The 17,726-nt window shown below is 36.4% G+C and overlaps 1 protein-coding gene across 1 annotated transcript in view; it reads left to right on the forward strand.

Moving 5' to 3' along the window:
- ZCWPW2 (zinc finger CW-type and PWWP domain containing 2) overlaps positions 1-17,726 on the forward strand; it is a 66,443-nt gene that overhangs the window by 25,616 nt on the left and 23,101 nt on the right. Inside the window, exons 5-6 of the mRNA XM_084902511.1 lie at positions 25-142; positions 7,019-7,065. Of these exons, the coding sequence (XP_084758637.1) occupies positions 25-142; positions 7,019-7,065 (165 nt within the window). The remainder of the gene's footprint in view (positions 1-24; positions 143-7,018; positions 7,066-17,726) is intronic.

The following is a 17,726-nucleotide window of genomic DNA, read 5'->3' on the forward strand; positions in this document are numbered from 1 at the left end:
TCTTGTTTTTCTATGTTTCCATAGCCAGGAAAATGTGAAAATAAAAAGGAGAAGTGGCATATAAGTGCACTACAAGAAGCATACCATCTTTATGGATATTCTCCTGAGCAAAGACTGGAAATGTGCTGCCTATCAAAACAGGGTATCTGATTTTTAATTTTTTTGCCACCCCATTTAAAGATTTACTCAGATCCATGCTTTCCAAAATGTGTATGCTCATGTAAAAATCTTTTTCTTGCCGAAATCGGTTTGGCTCAATGGATAGAGCATCGGCCTGTGGACTGAAATGTCCCGGGTTCGATTCCTGTCAAGGGCATGTACCTTGGTTGTGGGCACATCCCCAGTAGGGGGTGTGCAAGAGGCAGCTGATGGATGATTCTCTCTCATCAATGTTTCTAGTTCTCTATCCCTCTCTCTTCCTTTCTGTAAAAAAATGAATAAAATATATTTTTTAAAAATATTTTTCTTTACTAGTATATCTTTATTCACTGAAAAATTACTTTTGTGTAGATTAATAGTATATATTTTACTCTCTGAAACTATTTTCAAATGATGATACATACACTCTATTTTTTATTTACTTATTTATTATTTTAAAATATATTTTTATTGATTTCAGAGAGGAAGGAAAAGGGAGAGAGAGACAAAAGCATCAATGATGAGAATCATTAATTAGCTGCCTCCTGCAACCTCTCCCAGCCCCTCACTGGGGATTGAGCCCGCAATCCAGGCATGTGCCCTTGACCAGAATCAAACCTGGGACCCTTCAGTCAGCAAGCTGATGCTCTATCCACGGAGCCAGACTGGCTAGGGCCATACACTCTATTTAAATACAGGGATTTTAATTGGTCTGTCTGTCACCTTTGCTCTTAGATAACTATATAGGTACTCTTGTATATTTCAAAACATATATTTCAAAATTGGAAACTATGGCTTTAAAACATATTCCTGGGGTGAAACTTTCATTGGGTATGCTGTAGTATTTCAGAATAAAGTATTTTTAAATAAATTCAAGACAGAGATAAAAGCTAATCCTCAATTATCTTTTTAATTGGGTGAAAAAATATTTTCAAAGAAAGTTTTTTAAATTATATTTATACAGAGCTTTTTAAAATGGATTCATCATAAGAATTATAGCAGGTATAACATTTTTTAACTCTAAAATATTATGATTATCACATAAAATGTTGATTTTCAATAAGCTTAAATGTTTTTAAATGTTTCTTCTTAGTAATTATAATTTTCTATCTTACGAAGACCCCTTTTCACTTTATCAAAGTAATTTTTTAAAATATATTTTATTGTTTTTTTACAGAGACGAAGGGATAGGGAGAGAGAGTTAGAAACATCGATGAGATAGAAACATTAATCAACTGCCTCCTGCACCCCCCTCCCGCCCACTGGGGATGTGCCATCAACCAAGGTACATGCCCCTGACCAGAATCAAACCTGGGACTCCTGAGTCTGTAGGCCAATGCTCTATCCACTGAGCCAAACCGGTTAGGACTATTGAAGTAATTTTTTTCTCCTTTGGAAAAATTTAATACACACATTTTAAAACTTACATGTGAAAACATTTGAGAAAATCCTATATAATAAAAGCCCAGTAACCAAAACTGTGGAATGAACAGAATGACCAGAGACCAGAACACCACAGCCCCTCGCCCAGGCTGGCCCTGCCCCCCCAGGATTGGTTAGGTGTTATCAGGTTGGGCGAATGTTTGGGGGCCATCAGGCAGACAGGCTGAGGTGGTGAGGGGTGATCAGGCAGGCAGGCTAGTGGTTAGGGGTGATCAGGCAAGCAGGCAAGCAGTTAGGAGCCACTGGTCCCAGATTGAGAGGGAGATGTCCGACTGCCGGTTTAGACATGATCCACAGTGGGATCAGGCCTAACCTGGCAGTTGGACGTCCCCTAAAGGTCCCGGATTATGAGAAGGTGCAGGCAGGGCTAAGGAATCCCCCCTCTGTACATGAACTTTGTGCACCGGGCCTCAAGTGTTTAAATATCAATCCAGCCCCCTAACTTTAGTTTTTAAAGCAAATATGTAGGTTAGAAATGAGTAGAAGAAGAATAACAAGACATTACTCTTACTTATTCTTAAGACTTGGAAGAGACATTTATAATCATAAATGTGATTTTATTCCTTGTGCTGTAAATATAATGTCTCCGTTACTAGCAATAAAAGTTGAATTCACTCTGTTGTCACAAATACAATTATATGCTTTGCATGGACTATAAATTTCTATTATGTAACCAAAATAAATTTTGAATAATTTGGTTTTTTAAAACATAGTGCCTGAAGTAATATAGTCATTTACTTTAAAAATTATACTACAGCCATTTCACATGAGCAGTAGACCCACTCTCCCAATAAGTTCTGGAACTGTCTTTGCTGTTGTTGTACATGGCGGGGTATTTATGTCTGGGTCTTTGAGCATGGGTCCTCTCTGGGATTGTCCAGAGAGACGGGTTATTTTCTCTCAGGTCTGCAGCAACAGAACATTTTCTATTGGAAGTCTGATGATTTTTGCATGTAGAATCTGATGTGATTCAGCCTGATTATTGAGAGTCTTGTCTAAAGCCTTTCATTTTCTCTGAAGTAGCAAAAATTAGGGGCGGGGACAGACTACTATGAGTGCAGTCTTTGCCATAACTGTCTCACTCCCCTTCTTTCGCCCTTCACTATCTCCATAATAGACAATTTAGTCCTAAGTCTGGTCTTCTCTCAGGATGAATTCTAGTATGCATTTAGCTTCTTATTCTGTTCAAAAGTAGTGTGAGAGATAATTAGCTACTATTTAGATACTTTACAAAAGGTGAGTAACTCACCTGCAAACCGTTTATTTAATCCCAGCAACTTTGAGGATATCTTCTCTCAAAAATTTCTTCTTCCAACCCAGAAATAATAACTACTAAATTTTGGGTCTTATTTCTTCCTGCCCTGCAGAAATTGGCTCACGATTATGTTTGATGCCGCTCTTTCTTTGTTGATATCTACAGAATCAGTAAATGACATGTAAATATAGACCCAGTCAGACTATGACAAATTTTAAAGTCCTGTCCACATGATTTGGTTGTCCTGTATCTGTTGTATTGACTATTACTCCCAATGAGTGATTCTTCTGCTGTGATTAGGAAGCTTTTTCTTATATTGAAATATTCATTATAATTATATTTTTAAAACAAATGGTCTCTTTATAATTGAGCCTTAGGTTTTTGTATTATTATAGAATTAATATTTTCTTACATGATCTGTATTTTAGAGTAGATGATCCTATCTCTACCTTTTTTCAGAATTATTTTTTAAAAATAAACTTAGTTTTTTAGAGCAGTTTTAGGGTCACAGCAAAATTAGGCAGAAAGTAGTTTCCATATGCTCCTTACCTCATCACTAGCAACATTCCTCATCAGAGTAGTAGATTTGTTACAATGGATGAACCAACTTTGACACATCATTATCCCCCAAAGTCCATAGTTTACATTAGGGTTCATTATCTGTGCTGTATATTCTATGGGTTTTGGTCTTGACAGATGTATAATGGCATGTATTCACCATTGTATTATCATACAGAATCATTTCACTGGCCTAAAAGTACCCTGGGTTCCATTTCTCCTCTTTCCCAATAACTGGCAGTCACTGATCTCTTTACTGTTTCCATAGTTTTGCCTTTTACATAATGTCATATAGTTGGAATCAAATAGAATATAACCTTTTCATTTTGGGTTCTTTCACTTAGAAATATGCATTTAAGTTTCTTCCATGTCTTTATAGCTCTTTGTTTTAACACTGAATAATATTACATAGTTTGCATGTACCAGTTTATCCATTGACCTACTGAAGGACATTTTGTTGGCTTCCAAGCTTTGCCAGTTATGAATAAAGTTGCTATATTCACCCATGTATAGATATTTGGGTGGATATAAATATTTTCAGTTCCTTTGTTAAATAACAAGGAATACAACTGCTGGATCATGTGGCAAGAGTATGTTTACTTCTATAAGAAACTGGCAAATTATCTTTCAAAGTGGCTATGCCACTTTGCATTCCCACCAAGCAGTGAATGACAGTTCCTATTGCTTCACATTCTCACAGTATTTGGTGGTGTCATTGTTCTGGATTTTGGCCATTATAATAGGTGTGTTGTGGTATCTCATTGTTTTAATTTGAAACTCTCTAAATGACATTTGATGAACAGCCTTTTTCATATGTGTTTGCCATTTGTAAATCTTCTTTGCCCATTTTTAATTTAATCCAGTTGTTAATTTTCTTATATTACTTCTGGGAGTTTTTTGTTTTGCATTTTAAATTTAGATGTGTTATCCATGTTGAGTTATTTTGTGTGAAAGATATAAGGTCGGTGTCTAGATTACATTTTTGGCATGTGGATATCTAGTTATTCCAACAGTATTTGTTGAAAATACTGTCTTTTCCCCTTTATATTGCCCTTGCTTCTTTGTCAAAGATCAGTTGGCTGTATTTATTATTTCTGGGTTATTTAATCAATTTCATTGTTTAATTTTTTAATTAGCTTTCTCAATACGCACTGTCTTTATTATTATAGTTTTACTAGATGCCCTTGTGCACCAGTGGGGTCCCTTGGTCTGGCCTGTGCCCTCTTGCAATCTGGGACCCTTCAGGAGATGTCGGAGAGTTGGTTTTAGCCCAATCCCCACAGGCCAGGCCAAGGGACTCACTGGTGCACAAATTTGTGCACCAGGCCTCTAGTATGCATATAAGATCTTTGGTTAATCTCTTTCCACCCTCCCTACTTGCCCCCTTCCCTCTGAGATTCATCAGTCTGTTCCATGTTTCCATGCCTGTGGTTTCCACTCCTGTGTTGAGTGTCTGCCTCTTGTTGGTCAGTGCATGTCATAGCTACTGGCCAGTCAGCTGGTTGGCCGGTCCCTTAGACTTTATATATATATATATATATATATATATATATATATGCATAGATGTTAAGTCTTGCAGTCAGGTAGAGTCAGTCCTTTGACTTTGTCCTTTTCATTATTGTGTTAGCTATTTTGGACCTTTGCCTTTCTATATAAACTTTAGAATCAATTTGTTGATTTCTACAAAATAACTTGTTGGGATTTTGATTGAGATTGCATTGAATACATAGATCAAGTTGGAAGAACTCATATCTTGATAATATGGAGACTTCCTATCAACAAATATCTATAACTATATCTACATTTATTTTGTTTTTTGATTTTGTTTATCAGAATGTTTTAGTTTTTCTCATAAAGATCTTGATGTTTTGTTAGATTGATGCCTAACTATTTCATGTAAATGGTAAAGTGTTTTTAATTTCAAATTGATGGTAAATAGGATTTTATATATTAACCTTGCTATCAGCTACACAGATTATCATGCCATTTGTGAACAAAGTTGCTTTTATTTATTCTTAATCTGTAATTTTTCTTTTCTTGTCTTATTGCTAGGAATTCCAGTACAATATTTAAAAGAAAAGAGTAGTGAGGGGGAACATTTTTTTATTTATTCCTCACTTTAGCCCAAAAGCTTGGAGTTTCTCACCATTATGATGTTAATTATAGGGTTTTTTTTGGTAGATTCTCCTTATCCAGTTGAGGAAATTTTACTCTGTTCCTTGTTTGCTGAGGGCTTTTATCCTGAATGCATGTCAGATTTTGTGTGCTTTATCTGTATCTAATATGATCAGGTAACTTCCTTCTATAGTTTGTTGACATCATAGATTATATTAATTGATTTTGAATGTTGAACCAGCTTTGTATACCTGGGATAAGTTCCACTTGGTTGTGTGTATAATTCTTTTTATACATTGTTGGATTTGATTTGCTAATATTTTGCTGAGATTTTTTTCATCTAAATATGAAAGATATTAGTCTGTAGTTCTATTTTGTCTTTATTTAGTTTGGTATTAGAGTAATAATGGCCTCATTGAATGAGCTAGCAAGTTTTTCCTCTGCTTCTGTCTTCTAAATTAGTTTGTAAAGAATTGATATATTTTTTTCCTTAAATGTTTGGTAGAATTTACCAGTGAACCCATATGGGCTTGATACTTTTTATTTCGGAAGGTTATTAATATTGATTCAATTTTTAAAGTAACATTGGCTGTTTCTTCTTGTGTGACTTTTGGCAGGAATCTTAGGAAGATTGGGACTTATAGTCAGATGGGTCATGACCTCAGGCAGAGTATTTAACTCAATAACCTCAACTGTGAAGGTGGGATGGGCTACATACTTTGCAAGATTATCATGAGGATTAAATAAAATTATATCTATATAAAGTCTTTATCTCATGTCTGGCATGTAGTAGATATGCAAGTAGAAGTAGCTGAGATTTAATTCCAGATTCTATATACTCTAGAGCAGCAGTCACCAAGGGATGGTCCATGGACCACTGGTGGTCTGTGAGGTCCAAAAGGTTGGTGACAGCTGCTCTAGAGCACAGAAACTGATCAGAATCTAGAAATAAGATAAGTGTGATGCTAAATAAAGGACATCCAATCAACCAGTCAGACTTAAGAAAACATGTTTGTTGCCGAAACCGGTTTGGCTCAGTGGATAGAGTGTCGGCCCGCGGACTGAAAGGTCCCGGGTTCGATTCCGGTCAAGGGCATGTACCTTGGTTGCGGGCACATCCCCAGTAGGGGGCGTGCAAGAGGCAGCTGATTGATGACTCTCATCGATGTTTCTAACTCTCTACTCTGTATCTCTCTCCCTTCCTCTCTGTACAAAATCAATAAAATATATAAAATTAAAAAGAAAAAAAGAAAAAAAAGAAAACATGTTTGTTAAATCAGTATACAAATCCCTGATGTTATTATTACTTTTGCATTATTGTGTTCTACTCAAATCTGGCAAGCTGAGTGTATTAGCATTCCAATAAAAACAAAACAAACAAACAAAAAAACACTGAAAACGTATTCCACAGTATTAAAAAGTGGAAAATTCTGATTGTGTAATTTTTCATTTATTTGAACAGGAGCATAGGTACTGTTTTTGAAGCAGCCATATTTTATTATCTTACAGATAAATCCAAAGCAGATGACAAAGTTGCTGTCATGGCCAACAGAAAGGTAAGATGATGGTTTATTATGAAAAGTATACAGACTTCAGATTCCATTTGATTAATACATTTTTTAAAAAGTTAAATGAATATTTAAAAACAAAATAACATAATCAAATGTTTCTTCTAAATGTTAGTTGACTATGTTTTCTTTTTTAGATTGACACTAGAAATTTAATATTTATGGTTATATCAGTGTTACAGAATTATCAGAAGTTAGAATAGAAAATTTTAATTTCAACACAAATTTTATTTTATTTACATTATTGTTCACATGTATACTCTCATATACTAAAATATTTTATTTTTTGTATGCCATGATATTATAATGTGTGAAATCTCATGGAAAATATAAACAATTCATATTCACAACTTAAGTGATACTTACCTAAAGTTAAGTGAGAACAGCAGCCATTTGAATGAATTTAAACCTAGAATTTTTTTGGGGGGGTATTTATAAAGTCACTAGCATTCTTAAAGAATTTGAAAATTTTAACACATCATTCAGTGTATTGTGTGCAGAGAGATGTTTAATTGTACTTACTGTCAAAATAGGGATAGGATTAACCTTGACATTGTCTTTAAGAGACATTATTCTTAATAGGGTACCACTGAAAAAAGAAGAATCAATGCTTAAGTTCTTCTGAACAAATAATGTATTGGTGTCATAAGAAAAATAATTGTGATTGAAAGGAAAGCCTATATCTGTGATATTTTTTGTGTTGAGTGATGGGGTTGGTGCAGAGTGGATCCAGGAAGGTTGAATATAACCTGGGGGAACAGAAAAGGATGTTGGACAAGAACCAAGATGAATAGGCAATGAGGTGAACATTGGTGTGTATTCTGAATATGTATATTTAATGAGTCCTTTTAAAATCAGATTTTATTTTACTCCTTTGCTTTGGGGTTGTAAAAAGAATCTGGACTATTTACTTGTTAAGTAATATTTATGTGCCTTTGCAGAGAGGGATGCAATGTCATAGATAGCAATGTTGCCCTTTGAAAAAGAAAAGAAATAGGACTTGTATGTCTATCTGAAGATTTGGACATGATTATGTGAGGTAGTACAGGATTGTTAATGTAGATGGAATTGTTTATTTCAGTCTCTGTTAAAGGATACTTAGAATTAAAAATGACAATTAATAATAACTGGCATCCTATATAATAATCCTATATAATAAAGAAATAATATGCAAATTGACCATCACTCAAACACACAAGATGGCCGCTCCCAGCCTTGCCTGGAACAGGTCCCATGTCTCTGTGTCCCATGGCCCTGTGCAGGAATAATGATTGCTGCAAGCACCTCTGAGAGAAAGCTGCCCTTGAGTTCTGCCTGATGCCAGACAGTCCAATTTCTTCCTATATGAGTCTGGGTCCCTAGAGTCTCGCCCAGAACTGGAGTTCAGAGCAGTTGGGTGCTTGTATCTCCCTCCAGATTAAAAAAGACAACAGTGTACTCAATTGTCACCCCTTTCTGCATGTGTGCACACCTCTGTACCTATGCACTTCACTGCTGCACCTCTGCACCTCCTCCAAGTCTCATTGTGCTTTTTTCTTTCCTTCTTGTATAATTTCCACTCAGCCAGCCTTCACATGTTTCTGGATGATACTCATTTTGTCTTTTAGTTGTAGTTTTGAAGTGGTTGTGTGAGGCAGCAAGTTCAGGTGTTTAACTATGCCACCATCTTGGTTTCTCCCGCTATATTGCTTTACCTTTACCAGTGATTCTCAATGATGGTGGTACTGTGCTTAGTAAAGTGTTATTCATAGTGTGGTCAAGAGACCATAGCTGTTCTGTGCACTATTTACTTTTGGTGTTTAATGAGATAAGAAAATAAAATGAGAGAATTTATAAATTTGTATAATAATTTGACAGTAATTTTTGTCTGTTGATTATATTAATAAAATGGAACTTATGTTTTGTATTTACTTTTTTTTTTTCTAGTGACTTTTCTCCCATGGTGATTTGGAAAAAGTTTGTAAGGTATAGATTTTGAACAGATTGGATGGAAAACTGCTCCTTTTCCATAGATAGTTTAAAAGACATTGTTCTATTGGCTCTTTCAGGAATTTGTGGAAAAGCATGTATTGTGATTTGGGTGAATACTAGGCATTTTTAGGCAAATCTTAAGGATACTGAATATCTTGCAATGAATGGAACAAATGTATAGCAAGAACTGCCCAACAGTTGGCATGACTTTTGAATACACCACTGGATGACTCAACAAACTTCAGACATACCTGTGGTGACATAATACAAAATAATGTGGTAATATGCTAGACAAGAAGGCAAGGGATTTATAAGGCTTATTATGGAGAGAGAAGTTGAAATGAAATAAATATACTGTTCTTGAGATCATTGAATACTTAATCTCTACTCAACATATTGTAATATTTCAATTATATATTTAGCCATAAAGAGTAGAAATGCAGTTACTCAGAGCTCTGTCTGCAAGCCTCTAATCATCTCATAGTCCCCATCCTTCAGCTCTTCATCCATGTGGCTACTGCTAAGATAGATGTGAGTTGTGTAGGTGCACTCACCTGACCGCATCTCTGCTCAATGGCAGCAGTCTGAGTGAAAAAGAATAAGTCACTCTTAATTGTTTTTTATTTTAAAAAGAAGGGGAAGATCTAGATTGCTCTAAGTCCCTTCCTGCTCTAATGCTCAATGAGCTATAAAATATTTATAACAGCTCAATAAGTACTTTTAGAATGTCAAAAGGCTAGTGTAGACCAGAGTAAATATCTAAGTCAATTAGCCTAGAAATAAAAATAATTTTAAATGAATAATAGCAATTGTATGCCAGGAGTAGCTGATGGTGTATCATAGAATATGGAAAGAGTGTGTGTGTGTGTGTGTGTGTGTGTGTGTGTGTGTGTGTGTGTTTAGGAAACAAAAAATTATGGTGGAAAGAAAACATATTTATGAATGAGCCAAATATGCCTTTAAGAGCTAATTCTGCTGCTGAGTTTTGTGATGTTAGGCAAGTTAATGCTTCTGAACCTCATTGAATTAATCTCTGCATTGGGAACAATAATAATCACCTTGTATGATTGCTATAAAGGTTAATATGAAAAGCAATTATAATAGCATATAGTTAATATATTTTAGTAGGTGCTTGTATAATAAATGCTAGCACTTTTCTCCCTAATTTCTCCTTAAAACAAGATAGAAAGTGAGGACTTTAGGACATTTAAAATACTCAGACTTGTAATAGCATCATAGCTCTATTAGATAGTTAAGATTATGTAGAAGTTTGTTTTTTTTTAAAGAAGGCCCACATTTTAATCATGATTAATTTTTTCAAAGTAATGTTATAACATTGTATTTGGAGGACAGAATTTTAAAAATAATCTAAGAGTCATCACTTAATTAAACCAAGTTTTATTAATTTAATGCATTTATAATATTTATAGTTATTTCTTTATACACATGTCTAAAGGTAACATGTTTAAGTATATATACATTCTTAACATAAATGGAATGAATTCAAACTTTACTGTTTCCCTTAATAATATTTTATTAACATTTCAAATCAAATCTGCCAAATCTTAAGTGGTTTCAGAGCATTTTTTTTAAAATATATTTTATTGATTTTGTACAGAGAGGAAGGGAGAGAGATAGAGAGCTAGAAACATCGATGAGAGAGAGTCATCAATCAGCTGCCTCTTGCACACCCCCTACTGGGGATATGCCCGCAGCCAAGGCACATGCCCTTGACCGGAATCGAACCTGGGCCCCTTCAGTCCCCAAGCCGACGCTCTATCCATTGAGCCAAACCGGTCTCGGCCAGAGCATTTTATTTTATGGAAATGTCTTAATTTATTGAACAATCTCCTAGACATTTAGGTTTCTTTGATTTGCAAAATTACAAATAAAAAAGCAACAACATCATTATACACAAATCTCTGTAGATGCTTACAGGAAAGATTGCTAGAAGTAGGCTTCTAGTAAAAAGCACATTTTAAATTTTGCAAATTTGCCTAACATTCTTTACCAAAAACCCTCCCAACATTATTGTACCAGTTACAGTCCCATCATTAGTTTAAGGGAATGAGTGGTTTAGCTTGCCAGTTCTAGCCATTTTATAGTCAGTATTTTTTTTTTCTTTCTTTCTTTAAAAGTTAATTCTTTGCCAATATGTTGCAAAATTTTTTTTTAGTTTTTCTTTTAAAATTTATGTGATTCTTTAGCTATACTTATGTAGTAAAACTTTTCTCTTGGGGCTTGAGAGTTTTTGTGATATGCTTTAAAAGATTGCTCTTTTTAAAACAAAACATATCGCAATTCACTTAACCTTTCTCCTATTGTTACTGGTAACAACTGGATGAAAAAAACTAGAGCAAAATGAATAAAGAGACAAGTTAGGTGATAGAGCCAGGATTCTCTCTATTCATTTTGCTTCAGTTGTGGGTTGTTTTTTTTTGTTTGTTTGTTTTGTTTTGTTTTCAGTATAGAATATTACATATTTCTAATTAAGGCTACCTCAAGAACATGTTACTAAAGGCAAAAAAAAATCACTTTTTCATTCTGTTTGATAATTTTTTGGTTTATATATAAAAATTATGTGTGTATGTATGGGCATTCTCCCCCCCCCCCCCCCAACTTTACTTTTATTAACTTACATGGGCCTTCTGTCCCCTTGCTGTGGGTACTGCCTTCACTCTGGCCCAGAGCCACCTTTCTGCCTTGGCTCAGACCTGGAGCTGCCTTTCCACCTTCCCACACTGCCCAGAGGGGCTGGGTCAATGTGGAACACCTTCACTGTCACCATAGCGATGGTGACACCTGGAGCTGCCTTTCCACCTTCCCACACTGCCCAGAGAGGCTGGGTCAATGTGGAACACCTTCACTGTCACCATGGCGATGACGTAAGCATCCCACCCCTGGAGGCTTGACACCTGTGTATGCAATTTAACCCACATCTTTGTTGGATTCATTTGCATACTCACTCCTGATTAGCTGGTAAGCCTAAGCCTAAACCTAAGCCTAGGTAAGCCTCAGACTAAGCCTAGTTAAGCCTATGCCTAAACCTAAGCCTTATCCTAGTTAAACCTAAGCCTAAGCCTAGTTAAGCCTAAGCCTAAGCCTAAGCCTAAGCCCAGTTAAGCCTAAACCTAAGCCTAGTTAAGCCTAAGCCTAAACCTAAGCCTAGATAAGCCTAAGCCTAAGCCTAGCTAAGCCTAAGCCTAAGCCTAAGCCTAGTTAAGCCTAAACTTAAGCTTAAGCCTAGTTAAGCCTAAGCCTAGATAAGCCTCAGCCTAAGCCTAGTTAAGCCTAAACCTAAGCCTAAGCCTAGTTAAGCCTAAGCCTAAGCCTAGTTAAGCCTAAACCTAATCCTAATCCTAGTTAAGCCTAAGCCTAGTTAAGCCTAAACCTAGTTAACTCTAAACCTAAGCCTACTTAAGCCTAAGCCTAAGCCTAGCCTAGTTAAGTCTAAGCCTAAGCCTAAGCTTAAGCCTAGTTAAGCCTAAGCCTAAGCCTAGTTAAGCCTAAGCCTAAGCTTAAGCCTAGTTAAACCTAAGCCTAAGCCTAGTTAAGCCTAAGTTTAGTTAAGCCTAAGCCTAAGCCTAGTTAAACCTAAGCCTAAGCCTAAGCCTAGTTAAGCCTAAGCCTAGTTAAGCCTAAGACTAAGCCTAGTTAAGCCTAAGCCTAAACTTAAGCCTAGTTAAGCCTAAGCCTAAGCCTAATTAAGCCTAAGCCTAAGCCTAGTTAAACCTAAGCGTAAACCTAAGCCTAGTTAAGCCTAAACCTAAGCCTAGTTAAACCTAAACTTAAGCTTAAGCCTAGTTAAGCCCAAGCCTAAGCCTAAGTCTAAGCCTAGTTAAGCCTAAGCCTAGTTAAGCCTAAGACTAAGCCTAGTTAAGCCTAAGCCTAGTTAAGCCTAAACCTAAACCTAAGCCTAGTTAAGCCTAAGCCTAGTTAAGCCTAAGCCCAGCTAAGCCTAAGACTAAGCCTAGTTAAGCCTAAGACTAGTTAAGCCTAAGCCTAGTTAAGCCTAAGCCTAGTTAAGCCTAAGACTAAGCCTAGTTAAGCCTAAGCCTAGTTAAGCCTAAGACTAAGCCTAGTTAAGCCTAAGCCTAAGCCTAGTTAAACCTAAGCCTAAGCCTAGTTAAGCCTAAGCCTAAGCCTAGTTAAGCCTAAGCCTAAGCCTAGTTAAGCCTAAGCCTAGTTAAGCCTAAGCCTAAGCCTAGTTAAGCATAAGTCTAAACTTAAACCTAGTTAAGCCTAAGCCTAAGCCTAAGCCTAATTAAGCCTAAGCCTAAGCCTACTTAAGCCTAAGCCTAAGCCTAGTTAAACCTAAGCCTAAGCCTATTTAAGCTTAATCCTAGTTAAGCCTAAACCTAGTTAAGCCTAAAACTAATCCTAGTTAGGCCTAAGCCTAATTAAGCCTAAGCCTAAGCAAAGTTAAGCCAAAACCTAAGCCTAGCTAAGCCTAAGCCTAAACCTAAGCCTAAGCCTAAGCCTAGTTAAGCCTAAGCCTAAGCCTAGTTAAGCCTAAATCTAAGCCTATGCCTAAGCCTAGTTAAGCCTAAGCCTAAGCCTAGTTATTAATCTCTCCCTTAATGTCCTCCAGCAGTTTTTTTTTTTTTTTAATGTATTTGGGTGCTCCCGTATTGGGTGCATATATATATATATATATATATATATATATATATATATATATATATATATATTTCTTGTTGGATTGCTCCTGTTAGTATTATGAAGTGGCCTTCATTATCTCTTGTTATGTCCTTCACTCTGAGATCTAATTTGTCAGTCATAAGTATTGCTACTCCAGCTTTTTTTCATTTCCATTTGCCTGGAAAACCTTTTTCCATGCCTTCACCCTCAGTCTGTGTGCATTTTTTTCTGAAGTGGGTTTCTTGTAGACAACAGATATATGGGTCTTGTTTTCTTATCAAATCTGTTACCTTATGTCTTTTGATTAGAGCATTTAATCCATTTACATTTAAAGATATTTTTGATAGGTATTCGTTTGATGCCATTTTTATTCTATACCCCTGTGTTCCTTCTTCACTTCCTAGTTCTTTATTTTTACAGTATACCCTTTAGCATTTCTTGCATTGCTGGTTTGGTGGAGATAAATTCCTTTAGTCTCTTTTTGTCTGTGAAGCTCCTGATTACACCTTCAATTTTGATTGATAGCCTTGCTGGGTACAGTATTCTTGGATTCAGACCCATCCTTTGCATGACTTTGTATATTTCATCCCATTCCCTTCCGGCCTGATAAGTTTCTGTGGAGAAATCAGTTGCTAGTCTGATGGAGGTTCCTTTATATGTAACTTTCTGTCTTTCTCTGGCTGCTTTTAAGATTATTACTTTGTCGTTGGTGTTTGCCAATTTAATTATAATATGCCTTGACGTCAGTCTTCTGGGATTCATTTTGCGTGGGACTCTGTGAGCATCTTGGATTTGTGTGGGTTTTTTCTTCTCTATCTCAGGAAAGTTTTCTGTCATTATTTCTTGAAATGCGTTTTCCATGTCTTCCTCAGTTTCCTTTCCTTCTGAAACCCCTATTATTCTAATATTGTTTTATTTTGTATTGTCCCAAAGTTCCCTTAGGCTCTCCTCCTGCTTTTTAATTTTTTTTTTTCCAGAAGCTGCTCTAATTGGGTATTTTTTTCCATCTTGTCTTCTAGCTCACTGATGTGATCCTCTGCTTCTTCTAGTCTATTCTTGATGCTTTCTATTGAGTTCTTCATAGTAGCGATGTCATTTTTCATTTCTTCTTGGTTCATCTTCATTTCCTCTTGGTTCTTCTTCAATTCCTCTTGGTTCTTCTTCATTTCCTCTTGTTTCTTATTCATATCGTCAAATTTCTCTTCGATTCTTTTTAGCCATCCTATGATCATTACTCTGAATTCTTGCTCTGGTAGGTTGCTTGCCTCTAACTCGTTTACTTCCTTTTCTGGTGATGCCTGCTTTTCTTTCATGTGTGGGCTATTTCTTTGTCTCCCCATGGTCTCTCTTTTCAGGATGTCTGATTATGTGGTATTCCTTTTCCTTTCCGTGGGTGATTGAAGAACTCCCTTGAATCCACGTGTTTGCGCCGATTGGGGCGTCACAGCTGCTCGATGGTCTCCTCTGCTGTGGGTTTTCCAGGCCTCAGAGAAGATCCTCCTTTCCTGGTAAGATGGCGCAGCCTTCCCTCTGAGCCCATAGCTCCGGGAGAGGTCTCCGCCGCCGCAGTGCTGGCTGCGTCGTCAGGAAATCCTGTCCAGCGGACCCTTCCTTACTTTCCTTTAGAGTTCTGGTACCCCTTAGCTTGCCAATCAATACTCCCTGAGCGACTCAGACTCTGCTTCTATCTGTTCTGGGACCAGGCTCAGAACAAGTCCGTCTGTTCGGCCACCATCTTGTCTCTCTTGAGAATCTAAATTATTACTTTTTAATGCTTTAAAATTATAATGACTTTGAGGTGCTATTTATCTTACTTTTTGCTTATGTATTTTGTATTTCCACTTTGTTTCAAAAATTATTTGCTATACTATGAAATATGTATATTAGGTACATACCTTACTCCGATACATACTGGGGGACATGGTTATCCAGATTATACAAAGAGAGGTATAGGTGAACCTGAGTTTAAGACTGTCCTCCATTTCAAACTCTGGGAATCATCAGAAACTTGATGTAAAAACTTGGATCCAGACAACATTTTTTTAAAGAATAATCTTTTTTTAAAAGTTTCTCTTGTGTAGATACAGTCTGTCTATTTCTCTGTAGGAGAGAGATAATCTTTTACATATTGCTGGCAATAAATGCTGAGAACATTTGACAGTAATTTATGGGTTAAAGAATCAGACTGGTAATCCTTATTAGTTGATGGAGCACAAAAGGGTAAAACAGATAACGAAGCTCCCAATATTCATTCTTTTGTTCAGAAAATATGTGTAATACAGGTACTATAACCATTGTTCTATGTGCTTCAGATTTTTAAAATTTAATTGAAATGGGTATATTCTAGAAAGCCTTTCTTAGAAACATTATCTTCTTCCAGCATTCATCTTGCTAAAATATCCAGTGACTTTAGATAAAAACTATACACAAATAGGAATTATTTTCAATAGACTTGGATTTTTAGAGCATCTCTAATTAGAGGTCAAATAATATAATTCAATCAGGTAAACACTGTGACATAAGTTCTGCTTTTCATGGGCATCTTTCCTCCCAGGACACCCTGTTTTGATTAACTCTTAGTACCCTTAGTTCTTTATAGATATGCGTGAAATTTGAGCAGTTTAAAAACAAATAAATAAAAACCTCCTGAATTTCTATGTTCTCTCCATGCTATAGAAATTAAGACCAAGGCTTTAAAAATTATCAAGTGAAGTACATAATCATAGAGCTTCTTGAAGTGTCCTGTTCCTTCTACTGTCACCCAGGATTGGGAGGTATTTAATAGAAGGTCTTTCATGCCTTCTGTTTAAGGTGGTTTTGTGGCCAACTTCTATTTTTAGGAAAGATACTTTCTGTGTCTCAGTGCACAGCATGAATACACACTTCATTGTTTTTTCTGGTAAGCCCCTCAAAGCAGAGAAATTCACAGTGCTTTAGTGTGAACTTACACATGGCTGAAGAAATAGGGCAGGGGACAGCAGGATATCTATAAATCATTTGCCAGGGACTATCTGTAATATTGTTCAAATCTCACAGGAATACTGAACTCTTCTAAAGATTGGCTAGACTGGAGCATATGGTAACTGATGGACATTTATGCAGATTTGTGTTCTCTCTGTTGAAAACATGTTGAAAATATAGCTAGAAAATGCTCATTTCAACCTTTCCCCTTTTCAAAGAAGTGTTAAAAACAATCATTATCTAGGCCTAAAGACTTTATTGTTGTACTCTCCAGATACTCAGTGTAAGTAATAACCATCATTTACAGTGCTCCTTGAACCTAGTTTTCATTCTTATGCCAAGCTTATTTTCCCAGCAGATTTTCCAGTTAAATGAGAGCATTTGCTGTTCTTTTGTATGATAACTTTTGACAAAGAGTTTGTGTACATTATTCAAGGCACAGATACACTTTTAGAAATTCTGTAAAAGTAGGCAGCTCTGTAGTGATTATTTGACTGACAATAACTCTCAAAAGAAGGTTACAAAATATATTTGTCTTCTATGAGTATAAAATGCTGAATCAGAATTTTACACCCTCAGATTTAACACAAATAACAGAGTTCTTGTTTAAAAAAAAAAATTCATTTTGATGAATAGTGACTTAAGGAAATAGACAATGTCAAGTCAGTTTATGCAGATTACATAAATCTGACATAAACACAATTATATATTCTAGAGGCCTAGTGCATGAAAACTTGTGCAGGGGGGGGGGGGTAGAGATGGGAGGGTCCCCTCAGCCCAGCATGCCCCTCCTCATAGTCCGGGAGCCCTCATGGATGTCTTACTGATGGCTTAGGCCCACTCCCCTCTGCAGGAGGCGGCTGACCAATCAGGTTTATACTTTCTGGAGGCAGCACAGACTCCTTCCTTATTTCTTTCCTCTGTGGTTGGAGAACAGGGGACTAAAAGGAAACAGAACTGTGGCAGGACCTGGGGTTTTTGTAGGCAGCGGAAAGAGGGAGAGGGCTGGGGAAAGTCTAGACACATTTCCTTCATTGTCCTCCCTTCCTTCAGGCCCCTCCCTCTGTTTTATCCTT

The sequence above is a fragment of the Pipistrellus hanaki genome (assembly GCF_964339955.1).
Source record: "Pipistrellus hanaki genome assembly, chromosome: 13".
NCBI lineage: Eukaryota > Metazoa > Chordata > Mammalia > Chiroptera > Vespertilionidae > Pipistrellus > Pipistrellus hanaki.